Source organism: Bison bison, unplaced genomic scaffold (genome assembly GCF_000754665.1).
Source record: "Bison bison bison isolate TAMUID 2011002044 unplaced genomic scaffold, Bison_UMD1.0 scf7180017864384, whole genome shotgun sequence".
Taxonomy (NCBI): Eukaryota; Metazoa; Chordata; class Mammalia; order Artiodactyla; family Bovidae; genus Bison; species Bison bison.
The window spans coordinates 9,677,846-9,698,783 of record NW_011494956.1 but is presented as its reverse complement, the minus strand read 5'-3'; the positions used below and the strand labels follow the sequence as shown (position 1 = coordinate 9,698,783).

The 20,938-nt window shown below is 46.9% G+C and overlaps 1 protein-coding gene and 1 pseudogene across 3 annotated transcripts in view; one reads left to right on the top strand and one right to left on the bottom strand.

The window, feature by feature from the left end:
* The window catches only part of PXYLP1 (2-phosphoxylose phosphatase 1), an 87,171-nt gene that overhangs the window by 54,701 nt on the left and 11,532 nt on the right, over positions 1-20,938 (top strand). For both annotated transcript variants that reach the window (XM_010858199.1, XM_010858200.1), the window contains 2 exons: positions 15,371-15,529; positions 16,389-16,515. In XM_010858199.1, the coding sequence (XP_010856501.1) occupies positions 15,371-15,529; positions 16,389-16,515 (286 nt within the window). The remainder of the gene's footprint in view (positions 1-15,370; positions 15,530-16,388; positions 16,516-20,938) is intronic.
* LOC105001785 lies at positions 1,831-3,916 on the bottom strand (annotated as a pseudogene). Its single transcript, XR_826899.1, has one exon. The product of XR_826899.1 is annotated as a 60S ribosomal protein L15-like (transcript).

Here is a 20,938-nt window from a genome sequence, read left to right as displayed (position 1 = left end):
TCAGCTCCGGAGTTTGTACTCCATGTACCTGCAGAGGGGAAAGACAGGGCAAAGGTGAAATGTGGGCAGATGGAGGAGGAGAGGCCGTGAAGGAGACAGGGCAGCAGCAGGGAGGGTGGCTCCGAAGCCAAGGGGCAGGCGACCCACCCCAGGTTCTCAGGTGGGCAGCCGAGGGACCCCAGCCAAGCCAGATTTTGTGCATGTGTGATGTGTGTGCAAGTGGTGTGTGTGTGTGTCACTGGTGTGTTTATATGATGTGTGTAAGAAGTGTATGTGTCAGTGGTATGTATATGGTGATGTGTATGCTGTTTGTGAATGTGTAAGTGATATGCATGCAACTGGTGTGTGTATGTGATGTGTGTGGTGTGTTTAAGTGGTGTGTGTATGTATAAGTGGGCTTCCTGGGTGGCTCAGTGGGTAAAGAATCTGCCTGCAATGCAGGAGATGGAGGAGACACAGGAGACGCAGGTTTAATTCCTGGGTCAGGAAGATCCCCTGGAGAAAGAAAATGGCAAACCACTTCAATATTCTTGCCTGGAGAATCCTATGGACAGAGGAGCCTGGCGGGCTACAGTCCATGGGGTCACAAAGAGTCAGCCATGACTGAAGCAGATGAACACAAGTATGTATAAGTGATGTGGGGTGTGTATGTGTGTGGTGTGTATAAGTGGTGCATGTATGTGTGTGGTGTGTGTATGTGTGGGGTGTGTATGTGTGGGGTGTACATAAGTGCTGTGGGGTGTGTGTAAGCGGTGTGTGTATGATCCTTTTCTTGGAGATTTATTTTGTTTGATTTTTAAATTTTTATTTATTTATTTATTTTTGGCTGTGTTGTGTCTGTTGTACAGACTTTTCTCCAGTTGCAGCGAGTAGGAGCTATTACTTGTTGCAGCGTGCGGGCTTCTCATTGAGGTGGCTTCTCTTGTTGCAGAGCACAGGCTCTAGGGTGCATGGGCTCTGTAGTTGCACCTCCTGGGCTCTAGAGCACAGGCTCAGCAGCTGTGGTACACTGGCTTAGTTGCTCCGCGGCATGTGGGATCTTCCAGAATCAGGGATCAAACCCGTGTCTCCTATATTGCCAGGCAGATTCTTTACCACTGAGCCACCAGGGAAGCCGCTTATTTGATTTCTGAGAATTTTCAATTTAGTTTTTCTTTGAATGTTTTGTGTGTAACTGCCGCATAGAGTTAAATATCTTTGGGTAGAAAAAAAGTTCTGTAGATAAGTGACAAAGTTAAGCTAGACAAATCAGTGTCTTAAGTTCATGTCATCCTTATTTTGGAGGAGGTACCAGGTGGGCCCTTCCATGAACTAAAAATGGGACACATTTATGTCTGTGGATTATTTCTAGTTTTCTTCCAGGGTAGAGACATTGTTTCTCTCTCTCTCCCTCTTTCTTCCTTCTTTCTTTCCCTCTTCCTTTGTTTCTGATCTTAGAGAGTTTCTCCTAAGAATAAACTGGAGGATAGAGATGTATGCTCAAAGATGTTAGTTACAGCCCTGCTTGTAGTAGGAAAAGGGGGTCAAGAGCCAAAATGTCCAACAGGAAATACTCCTGCATCCATTGCACCATATTTACGTAGACATCTCAGTATTGACTTGAAAGGTTGTCCATAATATATTTGCTAAAAAGACATGTGGTACCTTTATGTGAGTGAGTGTGTGTGTGTGTGTGTGTAGTCAGCAGTATTGGTTAAGAAGGTGAATCTCCCATTTTATTTTATTTTTTTTGGTTTAATAGACATTTATTCTGTTATTATATAGTTGAACAACCTCTACACACAAAATAATATGATTTAAGATTTTTTTTTAGTTGGAAGGAATTTGGGTCTTAAAAGGTTTTGCAAGCCTGTTTTCTGGAAATCACTTAAGTGGGCCTTTTTAAGGACCCTTGAAGAAAAAGAAAAATTGGTTCAAGAAACCCAGCAATTAAATTTCAAAATCAAACTATTTATGAAGATAGCAAGCCAAGAATTGGGGTAATTCCTCTTCTGTATTTCCTACACTCACATCCACCCTGAGAAACAGAAGCCTAGTCTACGGGAAGACGTGATGGAACAAGCAGAATGAGGTGGTAAGGGCAACCACAGCTGGTGGCCCATCAAGCCTGGAACGGTAAGGCTGGTTGGAGTAGGGATGGGAACTATAGACAACACGAAGTTGGAGGCCAGCTGAACTTGCACTGACACCAACGACATGAGTTTTCTCAGTAGCCTTTTAAAAATGGAGTGCCTTGACCCTAGAGAACAGATTACACTTAGCAATGATACTTTTAAATATAACCACCCCTGTTTCCCCCATCCCCTAATGTGGCTTAGAGAATTCATGATGGTCGCAAACTAATACTACATATAAAACATTTAACTTTTTGATCCAAGTTTTTCCTATCATCCTACACTTGAAAGGGATCTGATGAACACCAAACTCCCAATCCTAACATCACTACCTTACAAACCTTAGGGCTAATAACTCCCCCCTCACTTATCTAACATTCAACTTTAATTGACACAAGTGTAAATACAACCATTTTGCACAAAGTTCAGTATTCTACAGATCCCAAAGCCTGAACCAGGAGCTTTGTATGAACTTCAGTGCTACCACGGAGGCCAAGGCAATTTAATTTAGGTAAACCAGGATTTGATTCGTCAGAACCCTCTTGCAACAGGGCTACTCAATTCTCTTTAAAATGGTGGCATTACTTTAATACTTTTTGCCTTTCAGAAGCAGCAGTTACACAAATGTAATATTAGATTAAGCCTAAATGTGGGCCCTAGTCAAAAACTTCATTATTTTTCTGCATATGATCATGAGAAAGGATCAGGACACCATTCACATTTCCAAGGAAAATCCAACTGAAAACATTGTCCCTGCCAAACTCCATAAAACTGCAAAGCGTTGCATCACCCCAGTAAAGCTGCAGGTCTCACCACATGCATCAACAAATCTACAAGGGTAAGTTTATGTACTCCTTTTTTACAGAATTTTACACCTCTTGTACTAAACAGCATTTTAAACACAGACATATCAATTCCCTAATAAAGCAAAAACAAAGGCATTTCCCTTATTAAAAACAAGATATACCATCACTTCATATACACTTATATGTGTAAGTATAAGTAACTTCAATAAGTTCAAACATTATTGCACTTTAACTTTCATAATTTGACAATGCATTCAATGAAGCAATCTGAAGGCAACTAATTTTAACAGACAAATTAAAAAAAAAAAAACAAAAACACTTTTAAGCAGATAAGAACGTCCTAAATTGTTTATTAGGTAAGAACTTTACCAACATTACTTACATTAGTGGTAGCAGTGGAGCTGGAGAGTATCGCGCCTTCTCCAAGCTGCAGGGCGAGAGCCACCAATAGTGTGGTGGACTTGTGGCCCTTGCCCAGGCCGTGGCTCTTTCTGCCTGCAGACGTCAGCCCCCACATCTCCCTGTGCTTGTGGACTGGTTTGGTGATCCACTGAGTGTCAGGGTTTCTTCTGATAGCTTTATGGAATGGATCAATGAGGATAAACTCTAAGAATTTGTATGTAGACTCTTCACCAACCCAGTAGGAATTCAGGACACTCAGGGCCCCACATTGGCGGCCAGCGCGCCCCTCTGCAACTGACGGCAAGCTTCGGGCAAACTTGAGCTGGTTGACACCATGGTGGACAGGCTTGCCGTAGGTGGCACCCTTAGGAACTGGGCGTTTGCAGCCACCGCGGTGTACACGGATCCAGTATATGACATAGCCTTGCTTGGCCTTGTAGCCTAGCCTGCACGCCTTGTCGGGCCCGGTTGGGTGTGGGGCGCGGGGCGCGGGGCGCGGTGCGGCGCTGAGAGCTGACGGTACTGCCAGCAGTGCACCCGCAGCACGTCCGACTGCTTCCTCCACAGCTCCTGGATGTACTTGTAGGCGCCCATGTGGGCTCACCCTGATGGCTGCCGCCTGACAGGATGAATCTCCCATTTTAGAAGAGAGCAAGTTATCAGTTAGTAAAACTAGAAAGTGTTAGTAAAATGAGTCAGTGAATTCAGGAGAGTATGTGCCGATTGCCAAGATTGTAGGAAGAGAGACAAATAGGAGAGGAAGCTGCGGGACGTTGACATTGGAGGAACAACTGAATAGAGGTGAGTCAGGGACCCAGTGGGAGCCTGCGTGGGCGGAGTTTGCACTGATCCGCTTGGGCCTCATTTCTCGTTGTCTTGGCAACAGGGCTCCAAGCTGACGACATTAATAAAAATAAAAAACAACTTGAAGTGAGATAAGTGGTAATCAGATGCACAGCCCTGTGATATTGGTAGCACTCTGCCTTGGGGGAAGGGGTTGGAGGGGGAGGTTTTTGAGACTGATCAGAAGTGAGGTCTTGAGGGTGACAGAATCTGAATCCTGAATAAGAAGATGCAGTCAGGAATGCCCACAGAGACATCGGAACCATCTCACTGTGCTTCCTGCTGCTGTGGCCCCAGCCCTGGATGCCTCACTGGGGCCCTGCAGAGCCAGCGCCCAGGGTGAGAGAAGCAGAAACTCGGCCACAATGCAGGGCCCTCTCTGATTTATCTGGTTCTGGCTCCAGCATCGTCTCTTGCCCTCCCTGCCTCCTTCCTTCTTTTTCCTGTGTCAACTGAGGGGCTGGACCACACTGCCCTGGAGTCTGCTTTATGGGGAACTCGGAACCCAGCTCTGCCTCTCCCCAGCCCCAGGTATCTACCAGAGGGTGAGATGACCAGTCTTCACAGTATCCAGATACCTGCAGGCACGCAGCACATGGTCTCTCACTCAGGTGGCCTCCCCAGGACTCTCACATCCACTTGACCGCTCTTCTTTTTTGACTGTTTTCATAGAAGTGAATGACCAACCTGGACCCACTTTCCTGGGCTGTTGGTTTGGTGGCCTCAATGGGATACAGACCTTTGAGACACAAAAAACTTTTTGCTCCTGGGGAAGGGGCAACAATGTTCTTGAGCCATAGTGACCTGGTCACCATTTGTACTGCAGTAGGGATGGCACCCCACTCCAGTACTCTTGCCTGGAAAATCCCATGGATGGAGGAGCCTGGCAGGCAACAGTCCATGGGGTCGCTAAGAGTCGGACACAACTGAGCGACTTCACTTTCACTTTTCACTTTCATGCATTGGAGAAGGAAATGGCAACCCACTCCAGTGTTCTTGCCTGGAGAATCCCAGGGACGGAGGAGCCTGGTGGCTGCCGTCTATGGGGTCGCACAGAGTCAGACGTGACCGAAGCGACTTAGCAGCAGCAGCAGCAGGGACTGGAGCACCATTCATCTCCGGCAGGACTTCAGCCACACACACTGCAGCGTTCACTGTGGGTTCTCTGGGTGGTAGGAATATGCATGATTGACTTCTTTTTATACCTTAGTGTCGGTGCCTATTTTAGGATGAACACATGCTTATATGAATTGTAACAATCCGTTTTCATTTTGTAAAATGAAAAAATCTCTACTCGAGGGTGTTGAAATTGGGAACCTGTTTCCAGGTGCATTGCGTTCTTAACCTGAGTCTATGGACATCTGCATTGTCTCACAGGGTTTCAGGGGTGCTATGAATCCCCAGAAACCAAATGTAAAACAGTGTACACAGTCCTTTTTCAGGGCTGAGGATCAATAGCTCTTACCAGATTCTCAAAGGTAAGGTAGAGAGGATCCAGGCCCTGAGGTGGTTGAGGATGGCTGGGGCTCTTTTCATAGTTCTTTTTGGGGATCTGTCTTGGATGTCTGTCTGATTCCTAGTTTCTGTCATGATTCAGAGTCTTTGGCACTTGCAGCATCTAACCCGAGGGACCCCATTTGGTCAAGGCCAGTTTGCAGTGGCCCCAGAGGAATGTGAGGAATGTTTCCTGGCCCCTCCAGGAGGCTGCAGCTGGGCTTGGGCTCAGGTCACAGTGGGACCCCCGCCCCTTGCACTCTGGCCACCCTTGGGGTTAGGTCTCAGATGTCAGAGGGGGTCAGGCAGGGAGGAGATAAGAACTTGGAACAAACAGCCTAGGGCAGGAGCTGAGTCCTCAACCCTGTGAGCACCCCACTCCCACTGTGGGGCTCTGGTGGTCTGGCTCTGGCTTTTATTTGAGAATCACACACATTTTTATACTCAGTGCAGGCTAGAGAAAGAAAGAATATTAAAGACACTTTAGTGGATGGAGGAAGCCTAAGGGAATTATGGGAGTTGTCTGTCAGAGCAACTCCAGTAAAGAGAATTCAGGGCAACTAGTTGTTGAATAACCTACAACAGGAGGATGCTGAATCCACCAAAAAACGATACCCCACATCCAAAGACAAAGGAGAAGCCTCAACAAGACAGAAGGAGGGGCGCAATCATGATAAAATCAAATCCCAAACCCACTGGGCTGGCAGCTCACAAACTGGAGAATGATAACACCAAAGAAGTTATCCCACTGTTGTGAAAGTTCTGACCCCCCACATCAGGCTTCCCAGCCTGGGGGTCTGGCAAAGGGACTGGGAATCCCCAGGGAATCAGACTTTGAAGGCCAGCAGGATTTGATTGCAGGACTTCCACAGGACTAGGGGAAACAGATTCCACTCTTGGGGGGCACAAACAAAATCTTGTGCACAGCAAGACCCAGGGGAAAGGAGCAGTGACCCCCACAGGAGACTGAACCAGACCTACCTGCTAGTGTTGGAGGGTCTCCTGTGGAGGTGTGGGTTGGCAGTGGCTCGCTGTGGGGACAGGGGCACTGGCAGCAGCAGTCCTGGAAGGTGCCCCTTGGTGTGAGCCCTCTTGGAGCTCACCATTAGCCCTACCATAGAGCCCATAGACTCCACAGCAGGGTCTTGCCAGGCAAGAGTACTGGAGTGGGTTGCCATTGCCTTCTCCTGAATAATACACTAGAAGAATCAATAGCAGAGGAGCTGAGACAGAATTTCTGAAAGACAGAATGGTGGAAATCAATGCCACAAAATATAATATAGAAAAAATAAGAAAAGAAACAAAGACAGCCTCTGGGACAACATAAAAACACACCAACATTTGTATTATAGAGGTCCCAGAAGGAAACGGAGAAGGCAGTGGCAACCCACTCCAGTACTCTTGCCTGGAAAATCCCATGGACGGAGGAGACTGGTGGGATGCAGTCCATGAGGTCTCGAAGAGTCAGACACGACTGAGTGACTTCACTTTCACTTTTTATTTTCATGCATTGGAGAAGGAAATGGCAACCCACTCCAGTGTTGTTGCCTGGAGAATCCCAGCAATGGGGGAGCCTGGTGGGCTGCCGTCTATGGGGTCGCACAGAGTCGGACACGACTGAAGCGACTTAGCAGCAGCAGCAGCAGCAGCAGCGGAAGGAAAAGAGAGAGAGGACCAGAGAAAATATTTAAAGAGTTAATAGCTGAAAACTTAACTAAAATGTGAAAGGAAATAGTTAACCAAGTCCAGGAAGCACACAGTGTCCCAGCCATGATAAACCCAAGGAGGAACACATTGAGACACATAGTAATCAAACTGACACAAATGAAAGACAGATAAAGAGAATTCAAGAACCTTTTGAGCTTTGGGGAGGAAGAAATCGCAGAAATCAGGTGACAGGACTAGGGGTGTTTAACTTATAAGAAGGTGCCTTAAATAGTTGGGTGAGCTGAACTATTTAAGGGAATGATGGCTGCAGGGCTGAGTCAGGACAGACTTGAGTGATGCAAGGGTGAAGTGACTGCAGTCGCTTAGGAAGGTGACCAGCCCAGGCTGAGGTCCCAACAAGGGTGAAGCAGACTCTGGAGCTAGGAAGGTGAAAAGCAGGTGGTGGGGCCACACCTTGGCCCCACCGAGTTCTTTGCTGGTCCAGTCAGTGGTGAGACCTGTGGGGCAGCTGAGCCCAGAGTGGTGGAGACGGGTCAGCCAACACTTGCCCACCTGCCCTGGAACACCTGCGGATCCTAGATACCTGACTTCAACCTGCCAGGGTGTCTGTATAATCAGAGGAGGAGTTGATCACTAAACAACAGCCGGATAACTAGGGCAGGGATGGCAGGAGGCAGGGCTTCTGGGCTCACCTGATCCTTCCATGTGGGGAAGCTGTCTTTCCTGGAAAGGGCCTTTATTGACCCAGTTGGCTAGTGCCAGGTCCCATCCCTGGGACCAGCATGGCAAGGACAGGGTCCTGGAGAAGGGTCATGACCACCCCCACCACAGCATGGGGTTGACCTGGGAGAGGAGCCGTCTACAGAAGGGAAGGAGAGGTAGTGCTCTGAGCCAGGAATGGGCCCACAGTGCTCCATCAGGATCTCCTGTAAAGGGCAGCATACAGTGGGTTCTGAATGCTAGAGCAGGTGGGAAGAGGCCTGGAAGCAGGTAAATTCTTGTCCCCTGCCCTGGGCCAGAGCCCCCATAGGGAGTGAGGAGCTGGAGATGGTGGGCATGGGCTTGGTGCCCTGGAAGAGAGGCACTGACCTGTCTTCGTGAAGTCACGGTGATTCCCAGGTGATGACCAGCTGCACACACACAGCCCGCTGAGCATGTGGAATAACTAAGGGGCCTGAAACCAAGGCCAGACAAGAAGGAGCTCGCAGCCTAGGGGCTAGGGTCGTGATCTGACCCTGACCCTGGACTCGTTCTTTCTCTCCTGTCCTCTCTCCCATGGGGGTCTTCAATAGAATAAATAAAAATTAAAAGAAGCAGTTCATTGTTGGATGAAACATCTCTCTTCAGACATGTTCATCAAGTTGGCTGCTGAGCTGAGACTTATTGATAGATGGTATTTCTTCTGAGCCTCTTCTTGATCACTCTTGTGGTGACTTCCCAGTATCTCCTCTATATCCGGTTTGTTTCTGCATTATTCCTACACCCAGACCCCCAAACCAACCCCCAGGGTGTGCAGAGGCACTGTGACGGAGAAGGACATTTCCCCGTATGCTTTCTGCTCCCATTTTCTTATTTAATACCTTACCACCCTCCTCAACAGGATTGACAGCAACCAGAGTCTTTTATTCTCTGAAGAATTCCCAGTAGATGCTCAATAAATGTTGGATAGCTGGATGGGAGATGCCTAAATATCAGGACTGGCAGGTCAACAGGCTTACAGGGCAAGTGACCCCAGGCAAGTCCCTTGACCTGCCTCTGCCTGAGATTCATGCCTGACGGATGGTTGTTCTTCCTAGGATGAGGTGAGGTATAAGGCTGGAAAAAGCAGCACCAGCCAGTTTGGCTTGAATTCTAGTCACAGCTACAGGGATGTTTGGTAATGAGGCCCATGGATCCTTCCTCTGTGCATTGAGGGATGGGGGGGTGGGGGTGAGACAGGGGAGAGGCCTACATGAAACAGCATCTGATTGTCTTACTCTCATTCTAAGAAGTTTGCTAGTTGCTTTTGCGTGTGAGGGAGCCCAAGGGACTGCTTTAGAGGTCATGTTCTCTGCCATTCTTTGACCTTGAGATGTCACTGGCATCTTTTTATACAAGAAGGTTTATGGATGCGATGATGGGATGAAAGTGATTATAGATGCGATGAACAGGTACAGCAGACATAAATGGGAGAGACTCATATCCCCAGGTGGCGTATGAAGTCTTCTATTGGGAAATCACACCACAGAGAAAACATGTGCCCATTGATACCGAGTTAATTATTAATAAAAGGTGTCTCCTATTGCGTCATTGGTTGGCCACAGCGATACAGTGGCCCCAGGGCACTCATGTCTGTTCCTGGAGCTTTTTACACCTACATGACACCTCGTTATTCTTCCATCTGTTTGACTGCCCACTGTTCTTTCTGATGCGCCTATAGTTCCTTTTTCTTGCCCAGTGACATATGAGCTGCGTGGGATCAGCAGAGTTCCTGCGTGTCCTCAGGGCAGTGGAGGAGCTGGGGAGGCCTGCCAGAAGAAGCCGCATCCTCCAGCCCCAGGATGCTCCCTTACACCTAAGTCTGCCCTTAGCCCCCTTTTTGCTCTAACCTCACATTGCAGAAATGGGAATGGCAGCTCTCTGGGATCTCTCTTATAATGGCACTAATCTCATTCGTGAGGACTCTACCCTCTTAACTGAATTACTCCCCAAGGCCCCACCTCCAAATACCATCACACTGGCAGTTAGGATTTTAACATGTGAATTTGGGGGAGCATGAACACAGCTTGGGCTTCCCAAATGGTGCAATGAATGGTAAAGAATCCACCTGCCAGCACAGGAGATGCAGGAGATGCAGCTCGGTCACTGGGCCCAGAAGATCCCTGGAGTGGGTAATGGCAACCCGCTCCAATATTCTTGCCGGGAAAATGCCATGGGCAGAGAAGCCTGGCAGGCTACAGTCCATAGGGTTGCAAAGAATTGGACATGACTGAGCATGTCTGAGCACAGGACAGCAAACACTCAGCTTATAGCAGTTCCAACAAGCCTTACCCCACGTGCTTTGAAATAAACCAGCAAACTGTGAGGACTCTGGGATGCTTAGGGACCCATGCCCCTCTGTCCCAGGGTCACTCGTATTATGTCTCCTTAGCTTCAGCTAAGTGGCCCAGATTCAAAGGGAGTGTGCCCACAGGCATGGCCAAGGGGCCAGCACCTGGTACTGCTTAATAAAAGAGCAGAATCAAGGACTGAGGGGTGCCAGATGGCTGGAAGGGCTGGGTCATTAACATGCTGCCTTAGGACATGTACTTCCCCCCCCTTCTTTATTTTATTTTTAAATTAATTTATTTATTTAATTGGAAGCTAATTATGACATGTACTTTTATTGTCCTCTTGCTCTGGCACAAATTCTCCCCACCATGGTAAATGACCTTTGGACACTTGAGCTGTGTGTTAGCAGCTCCAGACCTTCCTAACTGTTAGGAAGAAAGTGGGTTTAGGACAAACTGAAGGGCTGATTTAGTTGGTGAAGGGCCAACTCTAGCTGTGGTTGTTGTTTCATCATAAGTAATGAATGAAAATATGCTTATTGAAAAAAATATCAATATATCTAGACATGATAGAAATATACATGTACTTGTATACATATAGAATGTAGATAATATGTAACATGCTTATTGTAAATACATATCAGTATCTACATATGTATGTGTGTGGATTTATAAAACAGTGTAGACAGTCACAGAAAAACAAGTGAAAATACTTCTTTAAACCCCATTCCCCAAAGCATTTTTGGGGAATCTCCTTGTAGACATTTTTCTGTTCATTTTCATAATAAAAATGCCTATATATTCATATACTTATGGTTAATTTTTTCTTTCCATGAAAAGGATTATGTAAATATCTAGTGACTTGGTTTATTCACAAAAATCAAAGAATCTTTTATTAATTTTTCATTCTTTTTAACTTTGACAGAATATTCCACTGTGGGTGTTACATTCTGTTCTGCTGATAAAAGATATTTAGTTCATTTCCCTTTTTGGTGTTCTTGTATATAGTGCTGCAGTGAATCTCTTTGGCCATATGTCTTGGTGATGGGAATTGATATTTTTGTTGAACAGATTCCAAGAGATAGAATAATAGGGTCATGGATAAAGTACATGTAACATTTTGGTGGTGACGCAAATACTCCTTCCCAAAAGTCCTTTCAACTTCCTCTCTCACCTGAAGTATAGGGAAATGTAGGTTTCAAACCCTGGCCAATACTGATATTGTTGTTAAAATGTGGATTTCTAATCTGCTGGGATGGAGGGAATCTTATCCTATTGTTTCATTTGTATTTTTAAAGTATGTATAATATTGAACATTTTTTGTATGTTTATTGCCCTGGGATTTATTTTTCTATAATTAGCCTGCTCATATCCCTTTTAATTTTTCCATTTTAGGAGATTTGTGCACTTCGAATATTAAATAGTTTGTTATGTATGTTGTAAATATTTTCTTCTCGGTGGATTGCTTATCTTATACCTTTGTTTATAACATGTTTGCCAAAGGGAAACTTTAACCATTAGGAAAATTGTAGAAGTAGTTAGGGAATTTAGGTTGATTTAGACTGGTGATTGAACCCTGTTTTAGCTATTTTTCAAATGTAGGCATTTATATAATGATTAATAAGAAGTTAAATGATTCATTGTTGTTGTTGTTCAGTTGCCAAGTCATGTTCAACTCTCTGCAACCCTATAAACTGCAGCACGCCAGGCTTCCCTGTCCTTCACTATCTCCCTGAGCTTGCCCGAATTTACATCCATTGAGTCAATGGCCATCCAACCATCTTATTGTCTGTTGTCCTCTTATCCAGTATCAGAATCTTTTCCAGTGTATCGGCTCTTCACATCAAGTGGCCAAAGTATTGGAGCTTCAGCTTCAGTGTCAGTCCTTTCAGTGAATATTAAGGGTTGATTTCCTTTAGGATTGACTGATTCAATCTCATTGCTGTACAAGGCACTCTGAAGAGTCTTCTCCAACACCACAGTTCAAAAACATCAATTCTTCAGCGCTCAGCGTTCTTTATGGTCCAACTCTCACATCCATACATGACCACAGGAAAAACCATAGTTTTGACTATATAGACTTTTGTCGGTAAAGTGATGTCTCTGCTTTTTAATACGCTGTCTAGGTTGGTCAGCTTTTCTTCTAAGGAGCAAGCATCTTTTAATTTCACGGCTGCAGTCACCGTCCACAGTGATTTTGGAACCCAAGAAGATAAAGTCTCTCATTGTTTCCATTGTTTCCCCATCTATTTGCCATGAAGTGATGGGACCAGATGCCATGATCTTAGTTTTTTGAATGTTGAGTTTTAAGCCATCTTTTTCATGCTCCTCTTTCACCTTCACCAAGAGGCTCTTTAGTTCCTGTTCACTTTCTGCCATTTAAGAGGTATCATTTGCATGTCTAAGGTTGGTGATATTTCTCCTGGCAATCTTGATTCCAGCTTGTGATTCATCCAGCCTGGCATTTGCATGATGTACTCTGCATGTAAGTTAAATAATCAGGGTGACAATACGCAGCCTTGACGTACTCCTTTCCCAATTTGGAACCAGTCTATTGCTCCATGTCCAGTACTAACTGTTGCTTATTGACCTGTGTACACGTTTCTCAGGAGGCAGGTAAGGTGGTCAGATATTTCCATCTTTTTAAGAATTTTCCACGGTTTGTGGTGATACACACAGTCAAAGGCTTTAGTGTAGTCAGTGAAGCAGAAGTAGATTTTTTTGGAATTCCTTTGCTTTTTCTATGATCCAATGGATGTTGGCAATTTGATCTCTGGTTCTTCTGACTTTTCTAATTCCAACTTTTACATCTGGAAGTTCTCCGTTCACATACTGTTTAAAGCCTAGCTTGAAGGATTTTGAGCATAATCTTGCCAGCATGTGCAATGAGTGCTGGCAATTGTGTGGTAATTTGAACATTTTGGGGCATTGCTTTTCTTTGGGATTGGAATGAAAACTGGCCTTTTCCAGTCCTGTGGCCACTACTGATTTGCTGACATATTGAGTCAAGCACTTTAACAGCATCATCTTTTAGGATTTGAAATAGTTCAACTGGAATTCCATCACCTCTACTAGCTTTGTTTGTAGTCATGGTTCCTAAGGCTCACTTGACTTCACACTCCAGGATGTCTGGCTGTAGGTGAGTGCCAGAGAGGTTATCTGGGTCATTAAGAACATTTTTTGTACAGTTCTTCTGTGTATTCTTGCTACCTCTTCTTCATCTCCTCTTAATGACCCATGGGCACACCTATTTTCACATATTCCCTCAGTTGGTGATGGTAAAAATACAACGATTGTTATTGTAGGTAGTTCTGAATTGGGAACTCTTTGAAAGATTGAGTACTACTAACCTAGGAGGTGCACTTACAGCTGCTTGTAAATAATTGATAAAATGTGTGAACCAGGACTCATTTGGTTGAAAGGAACAGAAGCCCATGTGAGACTAGCTTAAGTAATAAGCAGACTTTCTCGGCTTACAGAACTGGGACATCGAACGGGCACTTCAGCCACATCTGGACTCAGGGCCCAGAGGCTGGATGTCCTCAGATCTTCCTTCCTCTTTCTCTCTGATAATTCTCCTCATTTATTGCTCTGGCCACTGCAGGCAGAGGCTGTCCATGGAGGGACAAATGACTGGGGCAGCCCTGGGTTTCCGTTCTTAGATATCAGTGTCCAGGAGAAAAGGAGTCCCCTCCTCTTATCTGTATTGTACTTGACATTGTGATTGGCAGTTCAGCTGAACCACATGGCAGGGAAGGAGGGGTTCCCCAACAGAAAGAGGGGTGCTGTCTGGACAAGCATAACAGACTGCAGTGTCCATCCATGACATCCAGCAGATGGGGGTGGGGGAGAACCTGGCCTGGGGACAGATGGGTGACAGTGAGATGTCTTCCCTCCAGCAAGTACACCTTGGGCAGTTGCCTCAGCCTTGCCTTGGGTCTGTGGCTCTCTTCACTGTAAAATAGTCTCTTGAGAATTAATGAGCAGATACCCATGCTTGGGCTCAGGGGGCCCCAGAGTGCAAGGCAGATGGTATTAAATGAGATATGGCAGACACATGTCTAGCACTTCATAGGCACTCGGTAGATAATGGCTTTCTGCCTTAGTATTTACCAGAATTCAAAGGGGGTTCAGAACGAAGTAATCAGATTGCTTCCTTCACCACTGTGGGTGAGGCCCCCTCTCTCTGGGTGGCCCACCTGGTGTCACATAGGTAATTATTGACAAGGGGAGGGGGAGGGTGTTGAGAAAGAGGCAGGGCTTGGAGGGGACTCAAGGCTTCCCTGGTAGTCCAGTGGTTAAGAATCCATCTTCCAGTGCAGGAGACATGGGTTTGATCCATGGGTTCGAGACATGGGTTCCCTGACCAGGGAACTAAGATCCCATATGCCACAGAGCAACTAAGCCTGTGTGCCAAAATTAGAGAGTCTGCACACTGCTATGCGGATCCCATGTGCTACAACTAAGACCCAATACAGTCAAATAAATATTTTTAAAAGATATTTATATATAATTATGGGCTTACCAGGTGGCTCAGTGGGTAAAGAATCTGCCTGCAGTGCAGGAGACACCAGACATATGGGTTCAGTTCCTAGGTCGGGAAGATCCCCTGGAGGAGGGCACAGCAACCCCCTCCAGTATTCTTGCCTGGAGAATCCCATGGACAGAGAAGCCTGGCAGGCTACAGTCCCTAGGTTGCAAAGAGTTGGACATGACTGAAATGACTGAGCACAGCACACATATATAATTATGCCTGATTTGTGTTGTTGTACAGCAGAAAATGGCACAACATTGTCAAGCAGTTTTCCTTCAATTAAAAAATAAATTAAAAAAAAAATTTTTTAAAGAGTGCTTGAATGGGAAGCTGACATTTTGCTATTGATGCATTGAAGTCCAGCCTAATTCTGAGAGAGAGGTGAATTCCAGTGAAAATCTAGCTGCCCTCTGGGGTCCTCTAACTGGCATGTGTCCTCCATGATCACATGTTTCCTGACCTACTTTGCTTTCCCTGCAGTCCACCTGATCCCAGTGTTGGCAACCAAGAATGGAGTGACCAGCAAGAGTCGAAAGAGAATCATGCCTGACCCGGCAACGGAGCCCCCCGTGATGGACCCGGTATATGAAGCCCTTTTGTACTGCAACATTCCAGGTGTGGCTGAGCGCAGCATGGAAGGTAGGTCGGCTGTGCAGCCCGACATGGTAGCATCTTCACACAGCATCTAAGGAGCTAGACAGCCGGGACTGCAATCCTACAGTCACCACTGGGCTGTGCCCTTGAATGAGTTCCCAGGTCTTAGTTTCCTCATCTGTAAAATGGGTATAACAAGTCATCCCTACTCACAGACAGGGCTGCTGGGACGAGTAAGTAACTGCTTTGAGCAGCATGAGGCACATAAGAAGGCCTCCACAGTTGTTTGCCATCATCCTGATTTTCAGTGAGAATGAGCAGAAAGGTGGCCTTGAAGGGTTCTAGGGGGTCACCCTCGGCTCAACCCTTTCCCAGGTGGGCTCTCTCAGGGCTTAGAACTCCCAAATCATACCCTGATGGTGTCTGACATTAAAGGTGTAGGAAAATATGATTTCTCTGTTGACTTCTGGTTTTCTGAAAGTATATCAAAGAAGATGTTGAGTATTTATCTCTTTCTGCCCAGTCTTGTTTCACAAGAGAAAGATTTAAAGCAGAAATCATGGTTTCCAGTACTTCCATGGGCCTCCCCCTAGTCTGTGGATGTGAGTGAGGCTACCTGAGCAGTCTTGCCCCCACTTCACTGATCTCCAGCCCCCAGCCACACCCCAAAGCCTCCCTGTGAGTGCTGGGACTCTGGGGCATAAGCAGCCTTCTTCCGTTCCTCTGCCCTTCCTTGTGAGGGAGTCAGAGGGCCCCCCTCGCTCCAACCCAGCGTGGCACCCTTCCACCATGGTCAGCCCTCCCGGCCTCTACGAGCTGCAGGGATAGACTGTTGCTGAGTGACAACCAGGCAACGTGCTTTTCTCACGCAGGCCACGCCCCACAACGTGCTTTTCTCACGCAGGCCACGCCCCACATCATTTTAAGCTGGTCTCTGCGCACGTGTTCATTCGACACGGGGACAGGTACCCACTGTACGCCATTCCCAAAACGAAGCGCCCGGAAATTGACTGCACTCTGGTGGCTAACAGGTAAATCGCACTTTTCTTAAAAGTCATTGAAAAGAACCTCTTTTCAGATCAAAAGAGTGACTGGAAAACTATTCAAAACAGGATGACAGGGTGGGGGAGTGGCCTGCGCATATCCAGTGAGTACTGTTTGCCAAGATTTGGATCTTCAGAACCATCCTGCAGGGTAATCCCATTTCACAGTTGAGAGGACAGACGCCCAGAGAGGTGAGGACACCTGTTTGAGGCCACACAGCAGATAAACTGAGATTTGAGCCCTGGCCAGTCTGCTATCTACAGTCTCCCTTCCTGCTGTTGTTTAGTTTGAGAAACAGTTGAGACATGGTGCAGTGAGCACTGGGCCAGGAGTCCTCAGACCCTGGGAGTGGCTGTTCCACTCAGGGCTGCAGGTATGTCCCTTACTCTCTCTGGGTCTCAGCATTCTGTTTCTGAAATGGGGATGCTGCTGCTGACCATGCAGAGTTGGGGTGAGGAGTAAATGGGATGAGAAGGCTGCATATCACCAGCTGCAAAGTCATTTACAGGGAAAGCATTACGTCAGGCTTTTCATTCTTCACAGGAGGAGAGACAACCTGCTCTTGGATGACAGCCTTTAGGATGAAAAATACTTGAAAAGAGAGGAGAAGTGTGCCTGTGGAAATGGCATGGTTCTAAAGTGAGAGGCACGGTTAGCAGTAAAGCAATGGGCCAGGCCTCAGCAGGTGTGTTGGGATCTCACTATCTCCCAGGCAGAGTTTACTGAATGAAGGGAGGAGACGGGGAAGTACTCCGTGGGGAAGATGTTATGGTGATGGAATGCTGTGGGTACCAGCCTGGTGGAACCATTGCCTCCCAGCAGCCAGGGCTGTCCATTCACAGTGGACTGCAGTGTGAACCCAGGAGTTCCAGGCTAACCCTTTGCATCTCAGCCTTCTTATTGTCTGATATCACAGGAAAGATGAAGTGAACCATTTTATGTAAAAACATCATGAAATACCACGTGACCCTAGGCTTTCATTTCCTGCTGGAGGTCACAAAGCTTGAAGCCTAGGAATTTGTGTCTTCTTTTCTGTGTTCAACAAGCATGGATGCATGTCCTCAGGTCCCACAGCCTGGAAAACCTCCTGGGTGGAGTCCAGCCCGTGTGCAGTCATTGGCTTTCTTCCTCATCTCTAGCCCTCTGCGGAGCCTTTCTGCTGGGACCCTCTGCCCCTGCCCACCACTGCCTGCCGGCTCTTCACCCTTCAGGCCTTTGCACCTGTGGTTTGGCTTGCTGGTCCCCTCCTATAGCTCCTCCAAGACCCTCTGAGATGGCACCCCTTCCAGGAAACCTCTCCCACTGCATTAGGGGGTCTTCTCTGCTTGCATCAGGCACCACCACTGTCTCACTCAACCTGAAAAGAGGGATGTACAGGAAGGGCCTCAGAACAAAATATTTAATGACCAGACCTTAACTAGCCTTACGTTTAGGGCAGGGATAGAGGCCACTTGCTGTGCTGGATGTTGACCCTTTAGTTACTGGGCTGGAGCATCCAGGGTGATGGGAAGGTGGCTAGAGGAAGTGGCTTCTCTCCTTCGGCACAGCAGAGGTTCAGTGTGTTAACAGCTGACTCAGTCTTGTCATTGTACAGGACTTTGAACAACCCAGGGACAGATGGACTACTGGGCCTCTGAGCTGGCTGGACCCAGATCAGCCTCACAGGCTTTGTGGGAGGTACCCTGCTCTAATGGGCAGCTCTTAGCTTCTGCTCACCTTTCTCGGGCTGGGCTTCAGATTCTCGGGTGGGACAATGGGTCTGCACCCAGGCCAATCAGCTGATGCTGGAAGGCCCCTGGGCACCCTGAGGGCTCTGGGGGCCATCTGGCTATTCCCAGGGAAGGAGCCCACTTGGCAGGGCGGCTGGGCAGCAGGCTAGCCTCCTCCCTACCAGCAGGCTCTCCTCCAGCATCCTTGCTTCTGCCCTCCCACACCACTGGCTCTGCAGGGCATTGGGCCCTACTCATTCTATATCACTGGTGCCCAGCCCGAGCCTGGTTGTTGGACTGGGTTGGTTGCAGAATGAATTCAGGAGCCCAATAAGAATCACCGGTCATCATTGTCTCTCATGCGTCTATCATAGTAGATTTGAGCCTCGGCTGTGAAATCCTGGTGAGGTCTAACTGTGGTAATGCAGAAAAGCGCAGAACCTGGTCCCCGCTGAGAATTTGAGCAATGGTGTTTCATTCACTGCAGCAGCCTGGAGTCTCCCAGGCCTGGCCTTTTCTCCTGTCCGAGTGGTTGTGGTCACAAGGCCAGGTCAGGCCCAAGGGCCCCTCGTTCTGCGATGGCAGGACCCGTGACGAGGCCACTTCTGCAGCTGCCACCTGAGCGGCACAGTTCCCAGGAGCCAGCTGCCCCAGCCACCTCTGCGTCATTTCCTTTGGTCTTGACTTTTTGGCCTAGTTCTACTATTTTAGTCCACATTCTGTATTTTTAGGAGCTACTTTCAGTCTTTTCTAGAGAGTGGATAGAATGTGTGCTGTGTGTATGCTTAGTCGCTCAGTCGTGTCTGACTCTGGGTGACCCTGTGGACTGTAGCCCACCAGGCTCCTCTGTCCGTGGGGTTTTCCAGGCAAGAATACTGGAGTGGGTTGCTGTTTCCTTCTCCAGGGGATCTTCCTGACCCAGGGATTGAACCTGCATCTCTCTCTTGTGTCTTGAACATTGCAGGCAGGCTCTTTACCCACTGAGCCATCAGGGAAGGTCTATTTTAGTCCACATTCTGTATTTTTAGGAGCTACTTTAATCTTTTCTAGAAAGTGGGTAGAATATACATGTTTAATTAATTAATGGGATTTAATGAATTCCATCTTTTGTAACAATAAATGTTGACTTGTCATTATAAACACACATTTAGTGTAAGAGTGAGGAGGTGTTCCAGCAAAGGGGACCCACTCTGGGACTCTTTGTCCCCTGGGACTGTGGATCTGGGTCACCAGCTGGGCCTGCTGCGTTCCCAGGTGCCAGTTCATCTTCAGGAATTACTAATTTTATAGCCTCCTCTGAGGCAGAGCATTCTGAAGTGCGCCCTTTACTCCCATCTGGTGAAGGAGACTTCTGGGCTGGCAGGTGGGGGTGCACTGAGCTGAAACAGCAGGGGCCAGACACCCCGATGTTTCCCTTTACAAGGACACCTCCCGTGACTCTCAGAGTCTTTATAGTGGAAGCTGCCTCTTCATGAGTAGTTGTGGGGCTCAGGAACATTGTCCTGCAGGGAGGTGGAGGTCGATTTGAGAGGTTAGCATGTAGACGGTAGCTGAAGCTGTGGGCTTGAATGGTATCACACACAGAGCCTGTGGGGTGAGGAATGGGCCAAAAACAGAGCCCTGAGAGCACCAGCCAATTATAGCACAGAGAGAAAGAAGGGTCCCTGAAGGAGATAGAGAAGTTGCAAACAGGAAGAAGGTAAGAGAGTGATGTTATAAGAGCTGAGGAAGGAGAGTTTCAGGAAGGGGGAGTGGGGAGGGTAATCACATCAAGTAGAGCAAAAAGGCCCAGAAAACCAAAGACTGAGAAAAGTATATTAAGTTTATCTTTTTAGTATTTTACTTTATTAATAATATAAAATAATAAATTCTTTAATTGGCATAAACTGTAAAAATCTGTGGCATGAACTTGTTCTGGTTTCCAGCCATGCAAGCTTTTTTGAATTGCTTTTTTGAATAAACAGCGTCACTGGTCTTATACCTCTCTCTGCTTGTCTTACTAGTCTGTGCAGAACTCAATAATTGCTCAAGTGATGGCTAAAGCACAATACATTTTCTTATATATGTGTGGATTAGCCTCAGGGCTTCTGTCTAGAGCTTTGTGTAATAAATAGGCGTGAAAATGTATATAAAATGTAAGTAAGAACTCTGAAGCAAATAGTTTGAAGGCTTAAGATGGTAGCACTGCTGGCTCTTTCTGTTTTCGTAGATTTCCAATGAGAATACAATAACATGGGTATTTCCTGAAGAAAAATTCCTCATCACAGATACAGTCATTTCTGTGCATGCTGTTATAATAAGGAGAACCAAGGAGAATTCTCCGATGGGCCAGTGGTTAGGACTCAGTGCTTTCACTGCCATGGGCCCAGGTTCGGTCCCTGGTCAGATAACTAAGGTCCTGCAAGCTGTGTAGCATGGCCAAAAAATAAAAATACAGGCAGCCCTCTACATATGAACCTTTAAGTTTCGAATTTTCAAAGACGTGAACATGTGTTCGCATGTCCAGTCATGTAAGTTCGTTCACGTGTCTGCCGTACATTGTCATGTGTGTGCAACTATACAAGTTGTGCTTTTGTGTACCTTGCTATATAGAGCACAGTAGTTCAGTAGCTTTATTTCAAGCCCAGGATGTCTGGAATCAAGAGTAAAAGCTGTGGTGATGTAGCTGGTACTTATCTTACTTTTCAAGGTACTGTATGGT